Raw genomic sequence first — 13,500 nt, 5'->3', positions numbered from 1 at the left:
CCGTCTCATACTATAGAACCATGGATCAGGGACACGACGAGTTGTTGCTAAATCGACACCCAAGAACACACGCGTGAGGAACTGCAGCGGTAAGCATCCCATCATCGTCAAATGACTCATCCTCTGCCTGCAACATAGTTCATCGCAATCTCTGCACTCCTCCTCATTCCTGCACTGTAAGTCTCAAATCACTTGGATTTTCTCACCATACCAACTTACACACTCTTCTGAAATACAGCAAACGGCTCCTTCCAGTTCATCTCAACCAGTGCACAACCCTCTGAAGAAGGGCGGTTCTTTAGCAGCTGAGATGTCGACACGAAACCCCAAAGACCGTGCTGTCATCAGCACAATCAACAAGCTGGGCTGGGACCTTTTGATCCAGTTCTGCACCAAGAACAACGCCCCTTACAGCAACAGCACTCTTGTCAGCGGTCTCTCCACCTTCTCAGCCCTTACTATGCTTGCCGGTGCAACAGTTGATCCCAAGAAAAGTAAGATGTGCGCTAAACTCGGCGCCGGCAGCCTCCGCGACCTGCAAGCCACTTACCCGAGGATACGCCGCATGCTCGAATCCGACAATGTGTTCCACTCGGCCAACGGGCTCGTGGCTGAAACTCAAGTCTGCCTCTCTCCACAATACCAAGATTATCTGAGAGGGCTCAAGGTGGACGCGAATCTACACTTCCGAAACCTGGTCGACAGCGTGGCTGAGATCAACAAGTGGATCTCTCGGACAACAAAACGCAGGATCCCGTCGTTGCTGACAGTAGACGACCTGCGCGGCTCGGTCGTAGCTCTCATCAACGCCCTGATCTTCGCCGCCGCGTGGGCCGAGCCGTTCCGTCCGCGCGACACAGTCCGCTGTGCCCCTTTCTACCCCACGACAAAGAACGGGTAGAAAGCAACTGCCACAGTGGATATGATGTATAAGCACGGGAAGGAGGTGCCCGTCTATCAGGGCGAACGGTGCACAGCCGTCCGCCTGCCCTACCGGTGCACACCGCCATCGGAGTGGTCGATGATCGCCTACCTCCCCAACAAAGATACCCCGATTCAGGAGGTGCTCCAAATCCTGCGTACCCGGCGAATTCCTTCATTTGTACAGCATCGAGTGGGCAGGCTCGGTCTGCCTCGCTTCGAACTTCAGGTGCAACATGAGCTCAACAGCACGTTGAAGGCGCTGGGGTTTCCGATTGACGGGTCTTTCCCAGCTCTAGATGTGGGAGGAAACGATCAGGTGGGCAACATCATTCAGGGTCTGAGTGTGGAGTGTAACGAAAAGGGCACGGTGGCCGCCGCAGCTACAGCGGTAATGTTCGAACGCGGTGGACCTCCCCCTTATATCCCTGAGTTGATATTCGATCGCCCGTTTGTGTTTACCATCGTGGCGGATGAGCTGGATTTGGCGATCTGTACGGGTCTGTTTTCCGGTTCTTAGAGGTTTTGTTTTCTTTCTTTTGTACCTTGCTCTCTTCTATCCCAACTTCCAAGCTCTCATGTTAGACCCCTGATCTATCTGTTCTCTCTCTTCATGGCCCGTCTGATTGAACTGTTTGCCTTGTTTCGTCACCGAGCTTATCCCCGGCAGTTAATGTAGCGTAGTACCAACTCGTTTCTAGCCTCGAATTGGTGAAAGTTCTTCATTTCGCTCCATCAGAACTGGCCTACAATGTGTGCAAGGGGTAGTCACAGAAAGATACTGCCTAGCCTAGCCTTGCGTTGACTTCCTACTCTGTAGTCTCCATGGTCCACCCGTCTCAGCCTCACGTTGCGCCACACCCGCGAAAGAAAAGTGTTCCGATCTTACAACCCACCGCTCCATACCAGAGTGCTTAAGTCACTCCTGAGAATGAACTTTTCTGCAGATACTCCGAGTCGAAAATCCCTGCTTTACCCCCGGTGAGCCAAATAATCCAACATGAAAAAAGGATGGGTTTCGACTTCGGCGTCGGCGACTTCCTCACCGCGCTGCAGTTAGCCAAGACACTAGGCAGGCGCTTCGTCGATGCGCCGAATGTGTTCCAAGCGCTGTCCCAAGAGTATGCACTTCATCATTCCAATCCTTCACGCAGTTGAACAGAACCTGCAACGCAAAAAAATATTCTGACAACATCTGGTCCAGGGTACAGCGCCTCTCGACTGTTCTCCGGGCCATCGACGACCTAGACCCACAGGATGCGCTTGAAGATCGACAGAAACAACGGCTGAACCGAATTTCGCGAGAGTGTGGATATGCGCTGGACGAGCTTTGGCGATTTTTGGATCAGTATCAATAGGTCAATCGGGATGACGATGAGCACTGCGATGCCGGTACCCGAACGCGCACGTCTCGCTCCCTGCGGGTATGGGGGCAAGTTCCATGCAATGGGACCGAGACACGGGAATTTCAGAAAAGGCTGCAGGCGGTAATAGATTGGTTTGATAGATTTCTGGTTGATGTGAATGTGTCACTAAAGACTACCGAGGTAGGTTCTCGGGGATCTTGCTAGAAACATATTTTTAAAGCAGACTTTCCAGCACATGAAGGAGGGCGTTCCAGACCCGTAGGAGTATGTCGAAAGGGCCTAGAAGTACGGTCGGTAGTCCCGACTCGCCCGCTTCGATGGCTGCGAGTCTTCCAGCGTAGCTATTGTAGTCTGGATTAAACGCAATGAGTAGGTGAATCATAGAAAAGGGGCCTGGAGGCCATCACATGCATGAACGGATCCACTGCCACCTGCAAAGTATCGAAGACTCGACTTCTAGCTAGGCTGGACCGGGGAGAATTGGGACAAGCTACCGTGTAGAAAACAAGGTTACAGATGGATAGATGTGGACCACGTCCTGTACATCATTGACTACTGTTATGAATCCGCGCTTTCGGGATTTCCCCAATTCAAAGTTTCGATGAAGTTTGATTGTAGTGCAAGCCTTCGATATAGCGATTACATCCGGAAGAGCTTGTAGTAGTCGTTACAGTACTGTCTCATGTACTGCCACATACGCAGTGGTCCTTCGGTTTGGTGGGCTAACAGTAAACACATTTGTGTGGTGCAGTGAATTGTCCTGAACGCCTACTATCACTCACCGGGCACCATCAAAGCTGCCTGCTGGCAGGTACTCGGCTCCCACTTTCCTTCCTCCGCCACACATGTTTCTCCATTGATACCTCCACCAAGCACAGAAACGAGCACCCTACGCGCCCGCACATATCCTAGATTCCATGTCTCGCTTTGATCCCTTTACCCTTATTGACCTCTGCTACCGCATGGTGGACAACCATGCTCTCGAGGCCACACTCTTTATCCCCACTAATCTGTTGTCCCGCTCCCGCCCCGATGAAAACAACAACAACAACAACAACAACAACAACAACAACAACAACAACAGACACAAATGCCCCGTACTCGTGCATTTCCACGGAGGGAGCTTCCTCATGGGCCACCGCCGCTACGAACCCTGGTTTGCACAATGGTTCCTGGACCTCGCCCGCACCCACGAGGCGATCATCATTCGACCCGACTATCGACTCCTCCCCGAATCGAGCGTGAGTGATATTCTCGAGGACATCAATCACTTCTGGCGATGGATGCAGCGAGATCTGTCGCCACTTATGGCGGATGAATATACAGAGTTGGGGTTGTTTCCGGATCTCTCGCGAGTGTTATGCTGCGGTGAGAGTTCCGGCGGCTGCTTGGCCGTGTATTCTGCTCTCGAGTTGAGCTCTATTCTATCGACGGAAGACAAAAGGGAGGGCACGAAGATTACCATACGGGCGGTTATCTCCACCTACGCGCCGCTCGACCCCGATGTTCCGGAACTTCGAATCCCACGGCCCAGAACGTTCATGGGAATGAGGCCTCCCCCGCCCAGACAGGCGGAGGCAGTGATCAGGAAGTACATGAATGGCTGCTCCCAGCATCCAGGCGCGATCCGATCGCGCCAGGAACCGTCCCCAGAACTGTGGGAGTTGTTCCTGTGCATGGTGCAGCAATGTTACTTTACTCGATTGCTCAAGCGCACAGACGGGGGTACTCATGCGGTCAACATGGTGGAGAGGATGGTGGCGAAAGCAGAAGCAGAGCAGACAGTTGTTCCGACGTGGATTATTCACGGCCGAGAGGATACATTGGTATGTTGTTGGCCTGATTTGCGTTTCGCGTTGGGTCTGTCTGAGTTGAGTTCACTACTAATCGAGGATGACGTGCGGGCTCCTTATCAATGTGCGGTGAACTATGTCCAGCGATTAAAGGAGGTCTCTCCCAGTACCCCTGTGAGACTGGACGCGTTGCCAGCGGATCATCTATTCGACGTCGATATGACTATAAATGAGGATTGGATCGCAGAGGGAAGGCGCGTTTTCTTGCACAACTACTGGCCTTGATAGAGAGAATCACAAGGGATATGTGAGGAAAATAGGAAGGCCTTACAGCGAGATTGAATGGAGCTAGTGTCTGAACCGCCTTGGTTGACGGTATACCCTACATCACAAGGCAGAATTACTCCAGGTCGCTCTGCCACACCGAGTTTCATAAGGGTACTGTCGTAGGTAATAAAACGCCGGGTTGTCGTACGGTACAGTACGGATATTGGGTTCGAGGGCCATTTGAGTTTCGGGCTGTACCATGGCTAAGCATCGGTATATGACTCTTCTTCGACATCTATAAACAAATCGATGATACACACCCACAGGCCGAGGACCAAGGTATTCAATGATGAAAGGGGGAAATGAAGGTTCATGCCACGCATGGCAAAAGGGCATGACTGCTGTTCCCTCAGTGCTGGATCATTCAAACCGGATAAACCCCCTGCCCCAAACCATGGGGCTTCGAGACAATTTACCGACTATATAATTTTCATCGATGCTTGCCAGATTGCGACCAGAATAACCTCCAATTGAATCACTCTCATCCCGAGCAGCCTGTTCTTATTGCAATCGTCGCTAGATTATGAATTACTCCCCTAACATGACAAATCCCACGAGCCTTCGGAATGGCACCGCAAATGGCGCGGACATCGGGAAAAAGCGAGGATCGCATCGCCGATCTCAATCCGTGGAGTCAGGCGCTCCCGTCCCAATTGCTATTTGCGGCATGGGAATGCGCCTACCGGGAGGGATCCGCGACGAAGAGGCCCTGTACGACTTCCTCATCGACCGCAAAGATGCCCGCTCCGTGGTCCCTCGCGATCGATACAATATCGAAGCCTATTTCAGCCCTCATGACAAGCCCGGCACAGTGTCCACGAGGCATGGCTACTTCCTCGACCTCGACTTGGGGTGTTTCGACCCCTCCACATTCACCATCACGGCTCCCGAGGCTGCGCAGCTGGACCCCAACCAGAGGCTAATCCTGGAAGTGGTTCGAGAGGCTTTCGAAAGTGGCGGTGAGGCGGACTGGCGAGGAAAAAAGATCGGAACCTACGTGGGACTGTTTGGCGAGGATTGGCTGGACATGCGCCGCAAAGATCCTAGCTATGCTAGCCCGTCTGAATTGCTCGGCGCGCTGGATTATGCGATCGCCAATCGGATTGCGTACGAGTATGACCTGAAAGGACCGAGGTAAGATAAAGCCCTCCTCAATTCGTTTGCATTGACTTACTGCTGACCGTGCACGGCAGTATGATGGTGAAGACCGCCTGCTCATCGGCTGGCGTGGCCCTGCACGAGGCGATGCAGGAGATTCAGCGAGGCAATATCCCGGCGGCGGTTGTTGCGGGCGCAAACTTGATCTTCGCACCGGGGATGACAGTTGCCATGAGGGTCCAGTCCGCTCTGTCTCCGGAGGGGTCCTCGAAGTCCTTCGACGCCACCGCGGACGGGTATGCGCGGGGTGAAGCCGTGACGGCGCTCTACATCAAGCGCCTCGATGAGGCGGTCCGGGACGGCAACGCGATTCGCGGCATCCTACGTGCTTCGGCCAGCAATGCCGACGGCAGGACCCCCGGATTCAGTGCCCCTAGCGCCGCTGCACACGAGGCCGCCATTCGTGAAGCCTACTCTGTCGCGGGTCTGGACTTTTCCCAGACAGCGATGGTTGAGGCGCATGGCACAGGAACCGCTACGGGTGACCCGATTGAGGCGAACGCAATCGCCAAGTGTTTCGGGGGGGCCGGGGTGTATCTGGGCGCGGTACGTGATTTTATTCGAAATTCGAACTCCGAGTGCGATTTGTTGAAGACTGATCCGGGGGTAGGTGAAACCAAATCTGGGTCATAGTGAAGGGGCGGCAGCTCTCACAAGTCTGATCAAGGCAGTGGTCTCGTTGGAGCACAAGACGATCATCCCCAACGTCAAGTTTCATACGCCCAATCCAGCCAGTGAGTCAACATAAGGTCTTGAAAGTTCGAGAGTTCCGGCTAACAGAAGACTTTAAGTCCCATGGGAAGAAGCAAAGCTAGTGGTTCCAGTGAAGGCGTGCCCCTGGCCTAAGAATCGTGCCGAGCGCATCGGCGTGAACTCGTTTGGCATAGGTGGATCTAATGTCCATGTAAGACGAACACTTGTGCTATCATGCCGTCAATATTGACCCTTCTGTTTAGTTCATCCTTGATTCCGCTGCCTCGTTTGGCCTAGGCATCTCAAATCCCATTCCGCTGCCAATGGCTGTTCAGAATCGGAAGAAAACGCTCTTGATTTTCTCCGCCGGACACCCAGAAGCCGTCAAGGCAATGACCAGAAACTCTCAAAACTATCTCTCCAGATTTCCTGATCGGCTGGAAATAATTGCTCACAATCTTTCTGAGGGACGAGAGCGCTTGAAATACAGGACTTTTTGTGTGACTGATGGTAGTCAGCCGCTGTCCGGGCCTACGCCGGCACTTTGCCAGAACTTGACCCGGCCGGCATTTGTGTTCACGGGGCAGGGAGCGCAATGGTATGTGTCTAATCGTATTGATGCTTCTTATCAGGAATAGTTCTTAACAAGGGTAGGATACAATATGGGACGTGAATTGATCATTGACTTTCCACCTTTCTTGGCGAGTATTCGATCAATGGATTGTGTGCTACAGAGCCTTGAGCATGCACCTGCTTGGTCGATCGACGGCAAGTTCGCATAAAATCTATGTTTGGCATAGGGTCAGGATTAACAGATCTTTTACAGACGTTCTTTGCTACTCCGATGATAAAATCGTCTTGAAGGCGGAATATTCCCAACCGATCTGCACCGCCCTTCAGATTGCACTGGTCGATTTGTTAGCATTCTGGGGCGTGAGGCCCTCGGCAGTGATTGGGCATTCTAGCGGTGAGATTGCTGCCTCCTATGCAGCAGGCGCTTTGACAAAGTCCGAAGCCATTACTATCGCGTTCTACCGCGGGCATGTCTGCAAGGATGCACCACAGAAAGGGGGCATGGCAGCGGTCGGGTTGGGAAAGACACAGGTCGCTCAGTTCCTCCTTCCAGGAGTGAGCATCGCTTGCGAGAACAGTCCCTCGAGTGTCACCTTGGCTGGGGATATAGACATTCTGGACAAGGTGCTGGCTAATATCAAGGGGAAGGATGAAGAAACTTTTATTCGAACACTGCAAGTGGAGATGGCTTATCATTCCGGTATGCGATATCAACCCCCTCTAAACGTCTTGGAGCCTGTTGGTCCATCGAATACTGACCCCAGAGCAATCAGGCCACATGCACCCGGTCGCAAATCGATACCACGACCTTATCGTCGATCGCCTTGATCCTCGTGTGCCGACAGTCCCATTCTACTCCAGCGTCTATGGTGGAAAGGTCCTATCGGAGGCATCTCATTTTCGCTCGCACTACTGGAAGGACAACCTTGAGAATCCTATTCTTTTTGACAGTGCTGTCAAGTCGATGATACGCGATTTACCTCATGTTGCCTTGGTAGAGATCGGGCCGCATTCGGCTCTTCGGGGCGCCCTGCGCCAGATCATGCAGTCGATGTCCCGCTCAATGGTCTACACATCCACGTTGAAGCGAGGTGAGAGCGACACAGAGTCCTTTCTTTCAGCGATCGGTCAGCTTTTTATTGCAGGCGTGAACACCAGTATTCTTTCCGATCCTCTTCATGCCGTGGTTTTGCCGGATATGCCTAAATACCCATGGCACTATGAAAAGCGGTACTGGGCCGAGTCTCGGGTAATGCACAACTGGCGGTTCCGGAGACACCTGCCACACGACTTGTTGGGCGTTCGAATTCTGGAAGGGACAGACCTGGTCCCAACCTGGCGAAACAATGTTCGGCTCTTGAACCTCCCTTGGTTGAGGGACCATCGGGTTGGTAAAGATGTTGTATTTCCGGCTGCTGGTTACATTGCAGTGGCCGGTGCCGCAGTTGCACAACTGGCTGACAGCGATGTGCGGGACTATACTGTGAGGGCGGTGGATCTTCACCAGGCACTGATTCTGCTGGATGAGGTTGATACTGAAATTATTACCACCCTTCGGCCTCAGCGGCTAACATCGAGTCTGAGCAGCAGCTGGTACGAGTTCCAAATCGAATCGTACAATGGAGAAGCTTGGAAGAAACACTGCTCTGGATTGGTGCGATCCGGCCGTGCATCTGCGCCACCGGCAGCCATCGAGAGGACACCGCAAGCACAGACCCTTGCCAGAAAAGTTTCATCCGCACGGTGGTATGAGACAGTTGCTCGCGTTGGACTGAACTATGGTGCTCGTTTTATGGGTCTCTGCAATATCACCGCGAGCGTGACTGAGAAGAAATCAGCCGTGGAGGTCGATGATAATCCTGGAATGCCATCCGAGTCGAACTACCCCCTCCACCCAGCAAGCTTAGATCTAGCCTTGCAAGCATGGATGAGAGCCATCGTTCAAGGAGACTACCGACTTTTCGACCACCTCCTGCTGCCCAAGTTCGTAGGCGAGGTATATGTTGGAAACGCGACCGGCCGGAAGATGCACCTCTACTCCACAAACAGCGGTCCGGATCTATCAGGCGGCCATTCGTACGGGGTCGGAGATGATGGCACTCTGCTCTTCTACATGAAGGATCCGGTTCTTACACGCTTTGAGCCGGATCAGAACGCCCGGAACGAGCTCATGGCGATCACCATGGAATGGAAACCCGCGTTACAATTCCTGGACAGTGGCGAATTGACGCGGCCAGCCTACGATACTCGAGATCAACTTGCGCTAGCCGAGAGACTATACGTTCCATGTGCGTTGGAGTCTGACTTCGCTCTGCGGGGCGTATCTACCCCACAGCATCCGCATCTGGAGAAATACCGTCACTGGTTACAGCAGCAATGTGCCCTTTTTGCCCAACCGGGCTACATCTTGGTGGGGGATTCAGTAGATCTGGTTAAGATGTCCTCTCCCGTGCGCCGGGCGATAATCCCAAAAGCCCTTGAAGAGTGTATTGCACGTGGCTGTGGGAGTTATGGATTAGCTGTGTGGAAGACTTATGACCAGATCATCAATGTCTTCGAGGGGAGAGTGGACTTTCTGGACGTCATGATCCGAGACGGCACGTTGACGAGTGTATATGATTGGATGAACAATGCGTTGGATATTTCCGAGTTCTTTCAGCTTCTCGGCCACATGCAGCCTCAGATGAGAGTCTTGGAGATCGGGGCGGGCACGGGGGGCTTGACGGCCAAGGTTCTCTCCAATCTGCGGTCGGCGTACGGTGAGCGGCTCTACCTCCAGTACACCTTTACCGATATCTCTTCAGGCTTCTTTTCGGCAGCTAGGAACCGGTTTCAAGATTTCGAGGCTATCGAGTATAAAGTGCTGGATATCTCGCAGGATCCGCTTGAGCAGGGTTTTCAGGGCGAGGTGTATGACCTCATTATCGCTTCCAATGTGAGAAACTGCTACTGCGAGGCAGTACCCTCCCATGGCGTTTGGCCTACAAGATTCTCAGCTGATGTCTTCTTGATATAGGTCCTACATGCAACTCCCTGCTTGCATGACACGCTTGTGCATGTCAGAAACCTACTCAAACCGGAGGGACGGCTGTTTTTGCAGGAGCTTTCACCAGGTAAGTCTTCCCAATTCATTCTCAATGGTATCCTTCCAACATTCACTGTCACAGTATTTCAGAGTATGGCTTTCGTCATGGTACGTATACCGTCTTCAATATGTTGTCCGAGCGAGCAGTGACTGACTTGCCATCCAAGGGTCTTTTCGCGGGCTGGTGGCTTGGAGCCGAAGACGGCCGTGTCAATGCGCCTTTCATCTCCCCGGAAGAATGGGACACCAGACTACGTGCGGCCGGTTTTGATGGATGCGAGACGGTTCGACTGGACAATGAAAGGCCGTACCACATCAATGCCAATATCGTGGCTCGACCCGCGTCGGACTTTGTGTACCCCAAAACCATGACCCTGCTTTCCGGGCCATGTTGCATTCACCCACTGGCTCTCCACGTGGGAAGCTTGCTCCAGCAACGAGGCTACCAGACCCAGCACCGGCAAGTGAGTGATGTTGAACAGCAGCCTCTTCCGGAGCAGGATTTGATATCCTTCCTGGACCTTGACCATCCCTTCCTGCAAGACCCCAGCCAAGCGGACTGGGACCTTTTTCTGCAGATGGTTCAGACGCTGCAACAAAGCTCAGTGCTTTGGTTGTCACCTCTGACGCAGATGCAGGCACAGGATCCGCATGGAGCACTGATTCTCGGAATGACTCGGACCATCCGCTCGGAGCTCGCGATGCCTCTCGCCACTCTCGAACTAGAGTCTCATGACAGTCTGGCAGCGGCAGATGCCGTGGTGCGCGTCTTCATGCAACTGCAACGTAGCAACGAGGCAGGGGCGGACGACCTGGATCCTGACATGGAATTCTGCTGGGCGAACGGTGCGCTGCATGTGGGACGGTATCACTGGTACCCGGTAAAGGAGGCCTTGCAGAAACCAATCACAGAGCCGGAAACCAAGGCTCTCAGGGTGAAGAAAAGAGGATTGCTTCAGTCTCTGTATTGGAGTGGGGGCACGCTGCCCGAGCTTGCAGCCGACCAGGTACAGATTCGAACGCAAGCGGTGGGAATGAACTACAAGGACGTGCTCATTGCCATGGGCGTGGTCGACGGTGGCTTGCCGAATATCGCTCTGGGAAAGGAGGGGGCGGGATACGTCACCAAGGTCGGAGCAGATGTCGGCCACCTACAAGTTGGAGACAGGGTGCTCTATCTCAACAACACCACATCCAGTCTGGCGACGGAGGCACAAACCTTGGGGCGCCTTACCGTGCGGATCCCCGACACCCTCGGCTTCGAGGATGCGGCGACCATGCCGGCGGTCTACGTGACGGTGCTCATTGCACTGGTCGATAAGGCACGGCTCGAGAACGGGCAGTCCATCCTCATTCACGCGGCCGCGGGCGGCATTGGCATTGCGGCGATCAACGTGGCTCGCTGGCTGGGGCTAGAGATCTACTGCACGGTCGGCTCAGAGCCCAAGGCGGCTTTCTTAGTTCGCGAGCACGGAATCCCCCGCGGTCGGATTTTTCATTCGCGCAATGCCAGCTTCCAAGACGACATCATGGTCGCAACCAATGGTATAGGCGTTGACAGCGTGCTGAATTATCTCTCTGGCGAGTTGCTACACGCATCGTGGGAGTGTGTCGCGGCGTGTGGCTGCATGGTGGAGATCGGGAAACGGGATATGCTCGGTCGGGGCCAGCTGGCTCTCGACCGGTTCGAGGATAACCGCGCCTACATTGGCCTCGACCTGGCGCTGTCGGTTGTCGCCGCCCCGGCGCAGGTTAGCAGGCAGATGAAGCGCATGCTGGACCTTTACGCCAAGGGCCATATTCGGCCCCTCCACCCAGTTACCTTCTACGATGCCCACGATGTTCAAGAAGCGTTTCGATACATGCAGACAGGCTCCCACATTGGAAAGGTCGTCATCCGGATGTCAGAGGACACCAACCGTGCGCTACAATGGCGGCCAGAGACTCCCAAGCCAAGCTTCCGCCAAGATCGAGCGTATCTTCTTGTTGGCGGTATGGGAGGCCTGGGTAAGGCGATTGACACGTGGATGGTCACCCACGGTGCGAAGCACCTCATCTTCCTGTCGCGCTCCGCGGGAGCGTCAGAAAAAGACCAGGAATTCATCCATGAGCTGAGACTGAGGGGGTGCGCAGTCCAAGCTATAGCCGGAGATGTTGCCAATTTCGACACCGTGCAGAACGTGATCGACCAGGCGCCGAGGCCGATTGCCGGAGTCATGCAAATGGCGATGGTGCTCTGCGACGTGGGCATCTTGGACATGACCGTGGACGACTACCGCACCCCTCTGCGGCCCAAGGTGGACGGCACTTGGAATCTTCACCGGGCGCTGGGTCCGTCCAACGCAGATCTAGACTTCTTCGTGCTGTTTTCCTCGGTGGGTGGCCAGGTCGGATACTGGGGGCAGGCCAACTACGCGGCAGCCAACACATTCCTCGACGCGTTTGTGCAGTATCGACATGCGCAGGGGCTCCCGGCCTCGGTGCAGGACATCGGCGCTATCAATGACGTGGGGTTCATCAGCCAGAACCCTTCAGTGAGAAGCGCGATGGAGGCGGGCTCCGCCCGGCTGTTCACAGAGCAGGACTTCCTCGACACGCTGCAACTAACCATAGCTCGGTCATCGGCCCGACCGCCGTACGATGGCAGGCCGCCAGGCACCGCCGCGGGACTAGGACGGGTCTTCCACAACCCCAGCCAGGTGTCTCAAGTGATGGAGTCCCGACTGCCCATCACACACCCGGACAACCACATCGTCTGGAAGCGCGACCCGCGAATGGCCATCTACCGCAACATCGAGACGGTTGCCGCACAGGGCGAGGATGCTACGGGTGGCGGCGGTGGTAGCAGCAGCAGCAGCATGCTCAAATCCTTTCTCGCGGAGATCAGCACCGACCCGGCCCGACTCCAGCAGCCGGCGGCCGCGGAGTTCCTGGCCGGGGAGCTGCGCGACCGCGTGGCGGACTTCTTGATGCGCAGGGCAGAGGACGGCGCGGAGCCGTTGGATTTGGGCCTGTCGCTCACGGAAGTCGGGGTGGATTCGCTGGTGGCCATCGAGCTGCGCAACTGGTGGAAGCAGAACCTCGCGGTGGAGGTGTCGGCGTTGGAGTTGAAGAGTGGGGGCAGTATATTGGAGTTGGGGGAGTTGGCGGCGAGGAGGCTGCAGGAGAAGGTGTTGGGCAATGGGCAAAGATAAGATGATGCTTGTGCAGGACTTGTTGCGGTCCGGCAATCTCAGAGAACAGGATTATGTCTTGAATTTCCTCTGATGATCGAACTTGATATATCTTTGCATATACGCCATCCCTGTTCGAGCGCCAACCATCTTTGTCCAATATCTTGAGCTGGAGTTCAGTCTTTAGATAGCCTTTGTGGTAATTATAGCGCTTTCCTCTTGGTCTAGTACGTTGCCTAAGGTGGGAGTTAAGTAGACTGGGAATAGGATTGGTGAACAATCTTACGTATAAAAACTGTGCACTGGCCGTTTGTCATCTATCTCGGTGGAGGTGATGGTGCCAGGGTGGTGTCGGTGTGATGTCGATGGTCCATGCTGGGGCTGTGGTGATATATTTTTTTCCCTTCTAA

General features: G+C 54.3%; 4 protein-coding genes across 4 annotated transcripts; all 4 read left to right on the top strand.

Moving 5' to 3' along the window:
- Positions 1-310: 310 nt before the first annotated feature.
- Positions 311-1,441, top strand: BO66DRAFT_439129 (uncharacterized protein; the record flags this gene model as incomplete). Its single annotated transcript, XM_025651132.1, has 2 exons — positions 311-866; positions 918-1,441. 2 exons carry the CDS (start codon positions 311-313, stop codon positions 1,439-1,441), a joined length of 1,080 nt encoding a protein of 359 aa, XP_025503214.1.
- A 491-nt stretch (positions 1,442-1,932) lies between these two features.
- On the top strand, positions 1,933-2,279 carry BO66DRAFT_439128 (uncharacterized protein; the record flags this gene model as incomplete). The annotated part of the gene is made up of 2 exons (XM_025651131.1): positions 1,933-2,042; positions 2,126-2,279. The coding sequence occupies 2 exons, from the start codon at positions 1,933-1,935 to the stop codon at positions 2,277-2,279; spliced, it is 264 nt and encodes an 87-aa protein (XP_025503213.1).
- Positions 2,280-3,205: 926 nt separating this feature from the next.
- Positions 3,206-4,393, top strand: BO66DRAFT_452810 (putative polyketide synthase; the record flags this gene model as incomplete). Its single annotated transcript, XM_025651953.1, has 2 exons — positions 3,206-4,114; positions 4,181-4,393. The coding sequence occupies 2 exons, from the start codon at positions 3,206-3,208 to the stop codon at positions 4,364-4,366; spliced, it is 1,095 nt and encodes a 364-aa protein (XP_025503212.1). The 3' UTR covers positions 4,367-4,393.
- A 556-nt stretch (positions 4,394-4,949) lies between these two features.
- Positions 4,950-13,248, top strand: BO66DRAFT_375480 (uncharacterized protein; the record flags this gene model as incomplete). The annotated part of the gene is made up of 10 exons (XM_025645650.1): positions 4,950-5,542; positions 5,602-6,112; positions 6,177-6,222; positions 6,358-6,470; positions 6,523-6,833; positions 7,075-7,532; positions 7,606-9,767; positions 9,849-9,945; positions 10,000-10,025; positions 10,085-13,248. 10 exons carry the CDS (start codon positions 4,950-4,952, stop codon positions 13,109-13,111), a joined length of 7,344 nt encoding a protein of 2,447 aa, XP_025503211.1. The 3' UTR covers positions 13,112-13,248.
- Positions 13,249-13,500: the final 252 nt, after the last annotated feature.

The sequence above is a fragment of the Aspergillus aculeatinus genome (assembly GCF_003184765.1).
Source record: "Aspergillus aculeatinus CBS 121060 unplaced genomic scaffold BO66scaffold_28, whole genome shotgun sequence".
NCBI classification, from domain to species: domain Eukaryota; kingdom Fungi; phylum Ascomycota; class Eurotiomycetes; order Eurotiales; family Aspergillaceae; genus Aspergillus; species Aspergillus aculeatinus.
Note: the sequence above shows the minus strand (reverse complement) of the source record. Positions and strands in the feature narration are given on the sequence as shown.